General features: G+C 33.8%; 2 protein-coding genes across 5 annotated transcripts in view; one reads left to right on the top strand and one right to left on the bottom strand.

Moving 5' to 3' along the window:
• Window positions 1-6,754, top strand: part of cep290 (centrosomal protein 290) — a 39,170-nt gene extending 32,416 nt beyond the window's left edge. For all 3 annotated transcript variants that reach the window (XM_067379676.1, XM_067379678.1, XM_067379677.1), the window contains 10 exons: window positions 52-186; window positions 2,697-2,783; window positions 2,864-3,028; window positions 5,149-5,271; window positions 5,380-5,552; window positions 5,624-5,765; window positions 6,051-6,124; window positions 6,214-6,308; window positions 6,418-6,476; window positions 6,552-6,754. In XM_067379676.1, the coding sequence (XP_067235777.1) occupies window positions 52-186; window positions 2,697-2,783; window positions 2,864-3,028; window positions 5,149-5,271; window positions 5,380-5,552; window positions 5,624-5,765; window positions 6,051-6,124; window positions 6,214-6,308; window positions 6,418-6,476; window positions 6,552-6,734 (1,236 nt within the window). In that variant the 3' untranslated portion in view covers window positions 6,735-6,754. The remainder of the gene's footprint in view (window positions 1-51; window positions 187-2,696; window positions 2,784-2,863; window positions 3,029-5,148; window positions 5,272-5,379; window positions 5,553-5,623; window positions 5,766-6,050; window positions 6,125-6,213; window positions 6,309-6,417; window positions 6,477-6,551) is intronic.
• Window positions 6,755-7,285: 531 nt separating this feature from the next.
• rlig1 (RNA 5'-phosphate and 3'-OH ligase 1) lies at window positions 7,286-14,739 on the bottom strand. 2 transcript variants are annotated; one of them, XM_067379680.1, is made up of 7 exons: window positions 14,220-14,739; window positions 13,733-13,847; window positions 12,509-12,604; window positions 12,223-12,339; window positions 11,915-12,112; window positions 7,910-8,079; window positions 7,286-7,479 (listed from the first exon to the last, which is right to left on the bottom strand). In XM_067379680.1, exons 1-7 carry the CDS (start codon window positions 14,307-14,309, stop codon window positions 7,297-7,299), a joined length of 969 nt encoding a protein of 322 aa, XP_067235781.1. In that variant the 5' UTR covers window positions 14,310-14,739; the 3' UTR covers window positions 7,286-7,296. The 2 variants fall into 2 exon arrangements, with proteins under 2 accessions (XP_067235781.1, XP_067235780.1); XM_067379679.1 differs by having other exon boundaries at window positions 13,733-13,850; window positions 14,220-14,737.
• Between the last annotated feature and the right edge of the window lie 427 nt (window positions 14,740-15,166).

Here is a 15,166-nt window from a genome sequence, read left to right as displayed (position 1 = left end):
AGCTATATGTTTTTTTTCTACGACATCAACATCTCTTTGTTGTTTCTGTAGACGTCTGGCCGTGGTTCTGGTACCCCGTCTCAAAGAGAACATGAGCTCCAAAAAGAGAACCTCAGGTTGTCCACAGAGAACCTGGAGCTTCGTTTCCAACTGGAGCAAGCAAACAAGGACCTGCCTCGATTAAAAGTACACAGTAAAATCTAAATTATTGATGTTAAACAAAACATTTGAAGAGTTCAGATGCAAAAGCCGCTAAACACCACCTCCATCAAAAATGAGATATTGAGCGAATGCTGTCCGCACATAGTATAAGTTCATCAAATACTTTCTCTTCAAATCCGCTAAATCCCAACGTCAGCCCATTTAAAAATACCAGTCCATTGGCAGAAAACTCTAAATGGGTCAATGACGTGAGGGGTCATTTTTCTGTCCAAAGGCCTTAAAGGGTTAGTTCACCCAAAAATGAAAATTCTGTCATTAATTACTTACCCTCATGTTGTTCCACACCCGTAAGACCTTCATTAATCTTCAGAAACACAAATTAAGATATTTTAGTTGAAATCCGATGGCTCAGTGAGGCCTTCATATCCAGCAATGACATTTCCTCTCTCAAGATCCATAAAGGTACTAAAACATATTTAAATTAGTTAATGTGAGTACAGTGGTTCAATATTAATATTATAAAGTGACGAGAATATTTTTGGAGCGCCAAAAACAACAAAATAACGACTTATTTAGTGATGGCCGATTTCAAAACAATGCTTCAGGAAGCTTCGGAGCACAAATGAATCAGTGTGTCGAATCATGATTCAGATCGCGTGTCAAACTGCTGAAATCACGTGACTTTGGCGCTCCGAACAGCTGATTCGACACGCTGATTCATAACGCTCCGATGCTTCCTGAAGCAGTTTTTTGAAATCGGCCATCAATAGAGATCTCGTTATTTTTTTTATTTTTTTTGGCGCACCAAAAATATTCTCGTCGCTTTATAATATTAATATTGAACCACTGTGCTCACATGAACTGATTTAAATATGTTTTTAGTACATTAATGGATCTTGAGAGAGGAAATGTCATTCTATGCAGGCCTCACTGAGCCATCAGATTTCAACAAAAATATCTTAATTTGTGTTCTGAAGATGAACAGAGGACTTACGGGTGTGGAACGGCATGAGGGTGAGTAATAAATGACAGAATTTTCATTTTTGGGTGAACTAACCCTTTAATAATAATAAAAAAACAAAGATATGACATCCAAAGTATGTAAGGTAGCACAACTAGATCTCTTTTATTGAATCCAAAAGGTTTTTATTATATTTTGCTACATATAAAGTTATTTTAAAGATTTTTAAGTGTCAAAAGGTCATTCGGTTTAACCGTCCAAAGGCCAATACAGCCATTTCATTTGTAATTAAAATATCTAAAAATGTAATAAATGTATATTTTTTATTCTGCCATAATTATGACATCATATATCAACATAGTGCAAAATAATATTAAAATTATGTGTAGAAGTCGTTGCTTTGTTATGAGAAAGAATGTCCGGAAAAATGAATTTCATTGATGTCATTTGGAGTAACCAATATAAAGGGACCATTTTGGATATGCGGTCAATATCATGTGACAGGATGTGACATCTTTCAGACACTTGCACAGGACCACATGATTGTGAAGCAAAGTAACTAACTCTCTCTTAACTATTTGAAAAATTCATGTTTTCACTCATACGCACATCCCGAAACATCAGGTCATTCGGTACAACCGCTATAAAACAGGGAAAATGTTGTAATATTTAAAAAATTTGTACTAAATATGAAATGTTTGATTGACTTTTTGTCAGCTAGCTAGATATCAGTCTTTTAACATTTTTTTTTAAATATCGTTATTCGGTAAAACCAAAAGTGTAATTCGGTAAAACCTAAATTTTGGTTAAACCAAATGACTTTTTTGGGTGACAAATTGTCCATCTTGTAAAAAATGACAGTGTTAATTTATTATAAAAACCACATAATCTCATTGTTAACACTTAATAAAACTTCAAAAATAATTACATCTCCATTATGTTTTTTACACTTTAAAAAAAAACCTTATTTGTCAATGACCCAAACGCCACTTCCCTTTGTCAGCAAAAGCCCACAGAAGAACCAATCAGAAGACGCAAATCGAATCATATGATTTCAAGATAAATGGCGGTGTGCGCAAGAGCCGGCTTTCAATTACCGACCTGCAAGTTTTTTTATGTTTTGTCCGTCGTTACAGTGGCAATGACAGAATTTCGCAAGTAGCATGTCACAACAGTGTTCCTTTTGCTGCTGTAAAACTGACAAAGATGTTGGGTTTTTGCGAAAAAAGCATGCATGGACTTTGCTGGTTTTGCAGTAAAAGACAGTCAAATTTGTTAAATACCAATGAAGTGACATTTTTGAAAATAAGGCATTTCAATAACTGACTAATAACCTTTTCATTGTTATTAAAGTGAAATTACTGAACCTAAAAATATGAGCCTGGTATAACAAAATGCTCATTTAAAAGAAAACGTCAGACAGACTTTGCATCTGAACTCTTCATTTTAGCACCCTAGCAACTACATAACAGCTTATTAACATTTTATTGTGAAATTAAAATTTTAAAACCTGCATCATTTAACCTACATTATTCAATCTGCTGTACTTACTTTCCTCTCCCTGTAATGAAAGGATCAGGTGTCTGACCTCAAAGAGATGTGCAGTGTTTTGAAGAAGGAGAAAGCTGAAGTGGAGAAGAGACTCAGTCATATTCGTGGGGTAGGTAGCAGCATGTCTGAGCTCTTCAAACACTGATCCTCTCATCTCCCTCATTCACATTTTTTGCTCCTCTCATACAGTCTGGTCGTAGCGGGAAAACAGTACCTGAGCTGGAGAAGACTATCGCACTCATGAAGAAGGTAGTGGAGAAAGTTCAGAAAGAGAATGAGAGCTTAAAGAAGACATCAGAGGCCAATGTGCGGGAGCAGCTTGCAAAACTGGAACAGGACCATGTGAAACTTAAGGTGCATTGTGTGAACATGTTCAATGACACACTACTATTCACAAGTTTGGGGTTGGTTTTTTGTGTTTTTGAAACCTCATGCTCACCAAGGCTGACTCAAAAATACAGTAAAATCAGTAATATTATGAAATGTTATTATAATTTAAAATAAGTTTTGTATTTTAATATATATTTTAAATATAATTTATTACTGTGATGACAAAGCTGAATATTCAGCATCATTACTCCAGTCTTCAGTGTCACATGATCTTTCAGAAATCATTCTAAGAGCTGTTTACACCATTTTCAACTAAAAACGGAAAACTTTTTTGCGTTTTGGCCGTTCATTTATACGACAACGGTGTTTTGGTGGCCTGAAATCAGGTTTCAAAGTGGACGTTTTTGAAAACGAAAAGAAATATTTCTTATAATTATCAATGTTGAAAACAGTTGCTGCTTAAAGGGATAGTTCACCCAAAAATGAAATTTTGCTGTTAATTTACTCACCCTCAGGCAATCCAAGATGTAGGGGACTTTTTTTCTTCAGTAGAACAGTAAAGAAGATTTTTAGATGAAACCGTGGTTCTTGGTGATTCGTACAATGCAAGTCAATGGCTACCGTCACTTTAAGAGTCAAAAAAACATATACAGGCAAAACAAAATTAATACCCTTGGCTCCTGATGATACATTGAGGTCTTATGATGCAAAACAATTGGTCTGTTCAAGAAACTGAATATTATTTACAGCATTTATTACCTGTAATCCACAGTCTCAGCAAACGGTCCTGAGCGTGTTCACGATAGTCTGGAGCGCGAGTTTCCTGTCGCGTTATGACGTACACTACCGCTCAAAAGTTTGGGATCAGTAAGATTTTTAATGTTTTTAAAAGATGTTTCGTCTGCTCACCAAGGGTGCATTTACTTAATTAAAAATACAGTAAAAACAGTAATATTGTGAAATATTATTACAATTTAAAATTACTTTTTTCTATTTGAAAATATTTTAAAATGTAATTTATTCTTGTGTTGGCAAAGCTGAATTTTCAGCATCGTTAATCCAGTCTTCAGTGTCACATGATCCTTCAGAAATCATTCTAATATGCTGATCTGCTGCTCAAGAAACATTTAATGTGTACAATTGTACAAAATATTTGTGTACAATATTTTTTTTCAGGATTCTTTGATGAATAGAAAGTTCAAAAGAACAGTGTTTATCTGAAATCTAATCTTTTGTAACATTATAAATGTCTTTACTGCCACTTTTGATTGATTTAATGCATCCTTGCTGAATAAAAGTATTAATTTCTTTAAATTCTTCTCAAAAAAATAAAAATAAAAATTCTTACTGACCCCAAACTTTTGAACGGTAGTGTATAATGCTACAGAAGCTTTGTATTTCAGATAAATGCTGTTCTTTTGAACTTTCTATTCATCAAGGAATCCTAAAAAAAAGTACACAACTGTTTTCAACATTGAAAATAATCATAAATGTTTATTGAGCAGCAGATCAGCATATTAGAATGATTTCTGAAGGATCATGTGACACTGAAGACTGGAGTAATGATGCTGAAAATTCAGCTTTGCCAAAACGAGAATAAATTACTTGTAAAATATATTCAAATAGAAAAGAGTCATTTTAAATTGTAATAATATTTCACAATATTATTGTTTTTACTGTATTTTTAATTAAATAAATTAAGTCTTTGTGAGCAGACGAAACATCTTTTAAAAACATAAAAAATCTTACCGATCCTCAACAGCAAATTTTTATTTTTTCAGTGAACAATTTTTGTGGAAATTATACATTTTTTTTCAGGATTCTTTGATGAATAGAAAGTTATTTATTTGAAATAGAAATTTGTCACTTTTGATCAATTTAATGAATCTTTGCTAAATATAAATATTAATTTCTATTTAAAAATATCCTACTCACCCCAAACTTTTGAACGGTAGTGTTGTGTATATGTATAAAAATGCATCCATAAATAAAACCACAATGTACAGAAAATTTAGCACAGAGTAGTTTCAACTGTTTATTTTGTGGAAACAACACAAGATAGTGATATCATTTTGTTCAAGTATCTCATTCTTTTCTACATTCTGTGTAATATTGTGCAACTCATTTTTTTTCTTTTTTTGCAGTCAGAATATGAAAAGCTGAAAGGAAAACAAGAGGAACAGCTAAACGCAAGACTTGAGTCAAAAACCAAGGGCATTGAGAAAATCATGATGGAAAATGAACGCTTGCGTAAAGACATTAAAAAGGTTTATTTATTTTTTAATAATTTTCATTACCTTAATGTCAATAAAACTTTAATGTATGTGCCCTTAATATATCACGTCTAAGATAAATGTTTTTGTGATAAATAACAGGAAGCAGAAGCTGCAGAAAAGCTGAGGGTCATAAAGGCCAGCCTTGAAGTAGCCAATGAGAAACTAAAGGCGGAGCTTGAGGAGACCAATCAGAGACTGTTATTAGCACAATCGAAGGGGTCATCTTTAGAGGGGGCAGACAGCAAAACCTGGAAATCTTCAGTTGTGACTAGGTAGTACATTTGAGTACCACTTTATCAATTTCATCATCATATAAGTTCATTATTAATTTTTCCCTTCACAGGTTATTTGAAAACAAGATGAAAGGTCTTGAGACTGAAATCGCTAAGAAAAACTCCAGCATATCAGAACTGAAGATACAGCTAAAAGAGGCTAATGAGAAACAGCATGCTACACAACACACTGTCAGCCAGCTGAAGGAACAGGTGAGGCGCTGATCATTCTTCAACTAATCATTAAAATCACCATATTCTGCAATCACTGTATAATTAAAAGTTGCTGTGAGAGTTTTTTGGAACGACTTGAAAGTCTGGTAGTGTGTGACCCTCAATTGTTTAGTATATGATTCCCAGTTTTTTTGGATGTGGATTCGAAAATGGATGTCCAGTGTTTTAAAATCTGTTGTTTTTAAAAGCTGTGTAGTGTATTCCAGCTTTAGCATGCACATTGACTTTTTCCCAAAGATCTAATAACTTAATGTGTATTAACAGGTGGAACTGCTTAAAAATATCCCTGTGGAAGCGACCACTGATGAAGGGCTTGCCAGAGAGTATCAGTCAGTGAGGTGAAGCAATCAACAGGCAGAATATCCATTCACTTAAAAGTACACAAAATGACTCAAAACTCAATCGTTGCCAAATATGCCCCATTTAGATTGGCCAATAAACAACTTGAGAGGGAGAAAGCTCAACTTCTTCGCCAGATCCAAAGGTACGACGAGCAGTTTGGAACCAGCAAAGTAGGACCAGGTAAGACCACCATTGTTTTTCTTTTTTTTTTAAGAATTTCATGAAGAATGAAGAATTTCATATTGTACAAGACGACATGACGCATACTATGTCATCCACTGTTTTGTAGGATACAATGAGCTTCAGGAACAAATTAAGGCCGCAAATACCGAAAAGAAGAAATTACAGGTATTCCAAGAGAAAAATCTCTAAATAATCTGCTGTTTTTTAAGTCAAGTCACATTATAAATGCTTTCATTTTAGGATGAAGTGAAGAAACTGGCCAAAGAGCTGAAAAGCTTTGACCCGACTTTTTTCGAGGAACTTGAGGATCTTAAATTTAATTACAATGAGGAGGTGAAGAAAAACATCATCCTGGAGGAACAGCTCAAGAAGCTGTCAAAACGGTTTGGTGTGGCGGTTCCCGTAGACATGTCTATCAGCTAACAGACGTCAGATCATTTTTTTAGGTCATTAGATTTTATTGCTACTGCTTATTTAGAGCAAAATATGTACATGTAACAATGTTACTTCACTTTATATTCAAGTACAATTAAGTTGAAGTGTTTTATAAGTAGAAGTAGGTACATATTTATTTTTTTAGTAAAATATTAAGACATTTTCATATAAAGTTAGGTTTTACAATATTTGTGGCCTTACTAGCAAGAACTGAAAGGTTTTTCTCTTTTTGCATGTATAATTATAAATCACTGCCTCATTTTTGAGGCTCCTTAGATGTAATAAACATCAGTTTGCTCTGTTTATTTATATACATATTCCTGAACGTCTTCTGAAACCTATTTAAACAAAAAAAAAAAAAGGAAAAAGTGCAAAATATAAAGCAATCACAGCATTGGCATACGTCACATATCTAAGTGCATATATGAGCAAGGTGTAAATGGGAATTCGGAACAGGCAGTTTTGACCAATATTGAGTGTTGGCAAACCAGTCTTCACTCTGGTTATAAACAGATGTAGTAGGAATGTTTGGTAGTTTGATTTTATAGGATCAGGGTTCAAACTGAATGTCCTGTATACAGCTGAAGGGTTGTCCATTTATGCTGGAGAATGATTTGAACAAGTCCTTCTCGGAAGCATCTGGATCAGTTTCATCCACGTGGACGACCACAGGTCTGGTGTTCAGGAAGGTGTCACTAACAGGCCATTTCAGACCGAGATGATGGCGGTGTATCTGAAGATAAGATTTAAACGGTTAGTTCACCCAAAAACTACATTTCTGTTCTAAACCCGTAAGACCTTCATTCATCTTCGGAACATAAATTAAGATATTTTTGATGAAATCCGAGAGGTTTCTGATCCCCAAGAGAAAGCAATGTAATTACTACATTCAAGGTCCAGAAAAGCAGTAAAGACATCATTAAAATAGTCCACGTGACTACAGTGGTTCAACCTTAATGTTATGAAGCGTCGAGAATACTTTGTGCGCCAAAACAAAATTTTTTTTAACAATTTCTTCTCTTCCCTGTCAGTCTCCTACATTGTAGACACAGTGCAGCACTTCCAGGTTCTACATCAGAACGCCCTTTAACACGATTTAATCTGAAGGAAATGTGAATATTGGTAACAAAAGAGTGCCGTTTACTTATGATCCCCTTATTTACCTTAACCAGTGTCCCGTCATCACAGTGCCAAACTATTCCCTCCACTCGCCCCTCTTGGCATTCCTGAAACCAGGAATACAGCTGCTGGAATTCCACTGGAGGAGGGTTCCGGATGCGCAGGACCCCGTGAGGCACCAGAACATGGACTGGATGCTTCTTACTTCCCAAACCTACAGAATCCCAAAGTCAGTTGCATATAGAGTTGCAAAATTCCAGGAATTTTCAAAGCTGGAAACTTTCCATGGGAATTAATGGGAATATATGGGAATTAATGGGAATAAACGCGGAATTTGCAGATTAGTCTATAACAGGGTAATTAAATATAGTTGAAAAAAAAAAAAACATCTTGCAACAATTTTGGTTAGAACAACCATATTTAATGCAATTTTAGTTTAATTTTTCCCCCGCATGGTTGAGGCCACACCCCCTGCTTGCACTGTGCATTCCCCTGGTCCATAACATGCACATTTGATCAAAAATACAGAAAAAAAAAAACTGTAATACTGTGAAACATAACTACAATTTAACCCTAAATCAGGCAACGTGACTCACGAGTCACATAGTTTTTATTGTCTTTTTTGGGGCATAAGAACAATTTTTTTATTAAATCCTTTTATCATTTATCAATGCCTGGTCTGTCTCAAGTATGCTGGTCACATGATTTGCTTCAAGTTTTCAGTGATCTATTAGTAAGCCTGATCTAAATCCAACATGGCTGCCAGTGGTGGAGAACATTCAGATTTTGAAGTAGATAATTATATATTAAACTTACTTTTCTTTTGGAAAAAAAATTATATTACTGCTAACAATAATTCTGAACATTGTCTTAGGGTGCTGAAGAAAAAAAAATTGTCATATGTTGTTTATGTTGTTATTTAGCACGTTTTGAAATGTATGTGACTCCTGAGTCACGTTGCCTGTTTAGGGTATAAAAAAGGGATTAACCCTAAGAGTGGAAAAGTCTAAGGTAACCATATTAAAAAAACTGTTGCTCCCTTTTTTGAGAATATACGTAACACTACACTACATTTAAATGGTTGTAATTTAAGAATGTTTTAGACATAAGTTTGGTAACTTTAAAAAATGATTATATTTACTGTAAATCAAATTTACTCAACAGTCCAGTCCAAAAGTATGGAACCACTAAGATTTTTAATGTTTTTAAAAGAAGTTTCGTCTGCTCACCAAGGCTACATTTATTTAATTAAAAATACAGTAAAAACAGTAATATTGTGAAATATTATTACAATTTAAAATAACTGATTTCTATTTGAATATATTTGACAAAGTAATTTATTCCTGTGATCAAAGCTGAATTTTCAGCATCATTACTCTTCAGTCTTCAGTGTCACATGATCCTTCAGAAATCATTCTAATATGCTGATCTGCTGCTCAAGAAACATTTAATGTGTACAATATTTTTTTTCAGGATTATTTGATGAATAGAAAGTTCAAAAGAACAGTGTTTATCTGAAATCTAATCTTTTGTAACATTATAAATGTCTTTACTGCCACTTTTGATTGATTTAATGCATCCTTGCTGAATAAAAGTATTAATTTCTTTAATTTCTTTTCAAAAAAATAAAAATAAAAATTCTTACTGACCCCAAACTTTTGAACGGTAGTGTATAATGCTACAGAAGCTTTGTATTTTAGATAAATGCTGTTCTTTTGAACTTTCTATTCATCAAGGAATCCTGAAAAAAAGTACACAACTGTTTTCAACATTGAAAATATAAATCATAAATGTTTATTGAGCAGCAGATCAGCATATTAGAATGATTTCTGAAGGATCATGTGACACTGAAGACTGGAGTAATGATGCTGAAAATTCAGCTTTGATCACAGGAATAAATTACTTTGTCAAATATATTTAAATAGTACACAGTTATTTTAAATTGTAATAATATTTCACAATATTACTGTTTTTACTGTATTTTTAATTAAATAAATGTAGCCTTGGTGAGCAGACGAAACTTCTTTTAAAAACATTAAAAATCTTAGTGGTTCCAAACTTTTGGACTGTACTGTAAATATTTTATATAAAATGTATATTTTACAAAATAATTTTTAGTCTAAAATTACTATCAAATCAAAGTCATATGTCTAACCAATTTGTGTTCTAAATTTTAATTTAATATCACAAAATGTAACTTCCCATGATATTTTTAGGCGTTGTACCAAAAATAGCCACTGGGTGTTTTTTTAATGCATTCTCCTGTATCAAATTTATACATTTCAGTCTCAATATCAAAAAACAGTTGGCAGATGGGACCGTGAGACTCAGAACTTTCCAATGATATGTGTTTTGTCAAGATTAGAATTTTTTTTTTTTATAAAGTAGTTCAAATAAATTGTGTAATACAAAACCTGACACCACCCACTAGGTGAGGAGCTTGCTAAAAGAAATTAAAGTACCATTTTTATGGTAAAGCAAGGTCCGATTTCAAAATGGTTTTCACAGGCTGAATCTTGAGTTCGTAAGCTTTTGAATGATATATAATTTGTCAACATTACATCAGGTAAAGTATAGGATATAATTGTTTTAAGCATGCAGTGGCAAGTAGGCCAGTAACAGTTAACAGATTAATGACTTGGTCCTTTTTTTATACCCTAATCAGGCAACGTGACCTGGGAGTCACAACTCATAAAATCCAAAATATATCAAATATTTCAAAAATTCTTTTGGATATGTTTTACTTAAGCTCAGATGATATAAAAAATATTATAAATATTTTTTGCTTATCATTTTCCACTCTTGCCTGTTTAAGGGTTAAAATAATGGTATAATAATTGATATACATAAAAAATATAATTTACTCCTGTGATCAAAGCTGAATTTTCAGCATCATTTCTCCAGTTTTCAGTGTCACATGATCCTTCAGATATCATTCTAACATGCTAACACAACTGTTTCCAAAAATGATAATAACAAGTATGTATCAAATCAGCAAAATTAGACTGATTTCTGAAGGATCATGTGACACTGAAATAACACATAACATTTGCTGCAATAAAAATGTTTAATTTACATATTTACTAAATTTTAATTAATTGAATGTGAAAAATAAATAACAGTTATTTCATGTTATGACCAAACAAAATGTTATTTGTTTATATGGTACATTTTATATAAATATTATAAATCTGTATAAATTTCCCAAAATTTACAATTCCCATAAATTTCCATAAATTCATAAAGTTTGCAAATTTGAATATTTCCAAAATTCCCCAGGTTAAGTTCCCGTGGAAAGTTTCCGGAAATTTACCGGAAACTTTCCACCCCTTTGCAACCCTAGTTGCATCCAAAAGCAATAGAATTCCAGTTGGTTTTCTTGAAAGCATTTTCCCATTTACTTCCTAAACATTAACACTAACATTCAAAAGATATTATTCCTCAAGGATGCATTAAATTGATCAAAATTGACAGTTAGTTTTAAAGTTTGATGGAAATAAATGTTGTGATCTTGTATTGACAATGCAAGAGGTGAGCACTCTGTAAAGTCTCCTCCAGCACATCCCAAAGACTTAAACTGAGGTTAAGGTCTGGACTCAGAGGTTCATTCATGTGTGAAAATGATTCTGAACCCTGAAATTATGATGAATACTGGCACTGTCATCCTGGAATATGGCAATGATTCTGACATGGTTGTTTAAGAAATTAAAAGCTACACACTCCATCTGCCAAAAAAAAAATAAAAATAAATATTGCCAAATATAAAAAATGCTAGAAACATAATAATCATTGTAATAATGATTCATTCATAGATTCTTAAGTATTTGCCTATTAAAATTCAAACAGCAACTTTTTTTTTTTTTTTTTTTGGCCGGGCAGTGTATAATAATATCATTAATAGAAAAGTATTATTATAAATTGTAATAATATTTCACAATATTACAGTTGTATTTTTGATCAAAGATACACAACCTTGGCGAACATAAGAGACTTATTTCAAAAACAAAAAAAGTTACCAACCCCAAACTTTTAAACTACATTATACTTGCCATATGGATTTCCATTAACGTTGGTCCCGATAAGCTCAAGGGTTTGCTCCATGAGGTCTGCCAGAGGAACACTGACAATTTCAAGCAATCCTTCTTCATCCTCATGTGTCCTCAGGACAAGGGCAACACCAACATCATAGTTGACCACAGAGGCGTGCCAGCAATACTGCTTGTTAGTAAGATCCACCGGAACCCAACCTTCATGACAAAGAGATATAACTATCCCATCAGCTGCCTTTATTTTCAAGTAGTATAACACACAACAAGAAGATGAGAAACAAGTGCGTGTTTCAGAGATGCCAACCCACCGGGTATGTGTCCATGTTCGTCAGGCACTGGATGACCGTTCTCTTGTTTGACTCTGTGAGCAGCGATCCAGGATTCTGGCACTTCTCGGAAATCTTCATCTACGTTCCACACAAATCCTGTTATTTAGCAGAGAATCAAAAATATCAGATGTTTAGCACTTTATTTTCATTCACTGATTTGACAGTTTCTTGTTGAAATAACACTATAATATTCATTCAAATATTTATACAAGATAAATAACAAGACAAAACAAAAAAAAATCTCAAATTATTTAGACCGAAATACCTTTACAGGTTTTCTGCGAATACTGATACTTTTTGAATCTCTTGTCTGCCTGCTTGGTGGGTTTCCGATCCAAGCGAGCCCAGAGACAAGGTTCCCCTTAAAAAAAAAAAAAAAAAGGAATTATTACTTTTCTTCAGCAAAGACACATTAAATTAGTCAAAAGGAAGAATCCTTGAATTTTTTCCACAAAAATATTAAGCAGCATGACTGTTTTCAACATTGACAATAATAAGAATGTTTCCTAAGCATAAAAATAAGCATACTGAAATGATTTCTGAAGGATCAAGTTAAAATTTAGCTTTGCTATCACAGGAATTAGTTACATTTTAAAATATATTAAAGCTGCAGTCTGTAAGTTTTGCCTCTTTATCGCCATCTCTGTTTGAAACCTGCAATTGCAGTTATTTGCAGAATGATCATCTTTATGTGGGTTGTGCATCGGCACGGCTCCTCAGCGCGGATCAATCTAATGTTTTGAGGAGAGTGTTTGCTGTCAGTGGATACTGTACTTCGGAATCACAGATCGTACCAAAATAAGAATTTGAACAAGTAAGTAACAAATCTGCCACTTTTGTTCTGACCAACTGAGAAAAAAAAAAATGCATTAAAATAAATCGCACTGCCAATGGTGATTAAAAATAACGATCGCTTAGCTCATATCACATCAAACCGTGCAAATTGTCAAACTTTGTTCTCAAATTGTAATGTTAACAACATCAGCATTGTGTGACTACATGTATTTAGTGTGTATTAGCATTACCTGTAGATTTCAATTTCTGTACAGTCTAATCTTTAACGTTAATTTGTCATACCATACAATCCACCATCATGAGTTTAATTATTGCAGCTGCTTTGATAAAAGTATATAAATGATCCGCAATCCTCACATGCATATAGCCTACTAGCTGGGAATAGTTCTGTATGTAAACATACGTGACATAATATGCAAGATGCATGCTTGTGCATTTCCGAGATGCATTTCCCGTGGAAACCTACCAGTACCACTCAAATTATAAAACATTCGTGCAAGCTTACAGCTGTGAATCGGGCTAAGATAAGGAGATAGTTTTGAACACTGGCTGGTTATGTACTTGCTCAAAAGTTGACTTTAGATCATTTTTAACCAAAAAAAGTTACGGACTGCAGCTTTAAAATAGAATTGTAAAATCGTTTATTGTCGATCAAATAAATGGTGTCATGAGTCATTTTTGAGCCAGATTCTACCGTTGTAAGTGGTGACATAGCAGCATGTCCCATCAATCTTCTCAGTTGCTACTGCACAGTGAATGCCTGACTCAAGAGCAGCAGGGTTCACGTTCTCAGTGGCCACCACCTGGAACTGCTGCACGGGAATAAGAGAATGACAGCATGTAAAATCTGCTAATAATCAATCCATTCTCCTATTTAGGATGCAATATATACGTTTTATGTAATTGTATAGCACTTTTAGATAAGCCCATTGCTTTTAAATGGGTTTTATGAATAAACTTTTTGACAGGGGGGCAGTTTTTCCATTCAATGCACTGATTAAAATAATAAATATGACTATATGTGAAAAATGATGACGCTGACAGAAAGCATACGCCATATTGTAATGCACTGCCTCGTTTTGCAGTCGTAATGCATTTACAACGTTTACGGGGGTTTTGTGATTAAAGACCAAAAAAACATGTTCTGTAACAAAAATGCTGATTTTTTTTTTTTCACCCACCTGGCAGTCGCGTTTTCTGGATGGTTCGTTTCTCACTTCCGTCAGGAAAACACATGGGATCTTCTGCTGCACTGAACCCAGACGCCGCATTTTTACTTATGTTAATCAGCTTTAATTAGCGGTGTGTTGCTTTACAGACTGAATATGGACTGATTTCAACACATCATCAGGTCAGCCATTCACATGGCTGAGTGCTATTGTGTTTAGACTTCCTCTCATTCTGTAGACTGTAATGTTACGTTGATCATTGTCGCCATCTATTGGAACGGAGAATGAACTGTTTGTTTTTATATTGAGCAGGTTTTATGTGCATGAAAGCCCGTTTCTAACAAATACTTTTTAATATTTTATTTTAAAACGGTTGAAAAATGAAAATTCTGTCATTACTTAAGACCTTCATTAATCTTCGGAACACAAATTAAGATATTTTAGTTGAAGTCCGATGGCTCAGTGAGGCCTGCATAGGGAGCAACGACATTTCCTCTCTCAAGATCCATAAAAGTACTAAAAACATATTTAAATCGGTTCATGTGAGTTCGGTCTCAATGGTTCAATTTTAATATTATAAAGCGAAGAGAATATTTTTGGTGCGCCAAAAAAACAAAAACAAAATAACGACTTACATAGTGACGGTTGATTTTAAAGCACTGCTTCAGGAAGCTTCGGAGCGTAATGAATCAGTGTATCGAATCATGATTCGGATCGTGTGTCAAACTGCTGAAATCACGTGACTTTGGCGCTCCGAACCGCTGATTCAACACAAAAGATTCATAACGCTCCAAATCTTCCTGAAGCAGTGTTTTGAAATCAGCCATCACTATATAAGTCGTTATTTTGTTTTTTGCCGCACAAAAAATAATATATAATATTATTTTTATATTAATATTGAACCACTGAACTCACATGAACACATGAATTTAAATATGTTTTTAGTACATGGATCTTGA

The sequence above is a fragment of the Chanodichthys erythropterus genome, chromosome 24, assembly GCF_024489055.1.
Source record: "Chanodichthys erythropterus isolate Z2021 chromosome 24, ASM2448905v1, whole genome shotgun sequence".
Classification (NCBI taxonomy): domain Eukaryota; kingdom Metazoa; phylum Chordata; class Actinopteri; order Cypriniformes; family Xenocyprididae; genus Chanodichthys; species Chanodichthys erythropterus.
The sequence above is the reverse complement of the archived record's forward strand: the minus strand, read 5'-3'. Positions and strand labels throughout refer to the sequence as shown.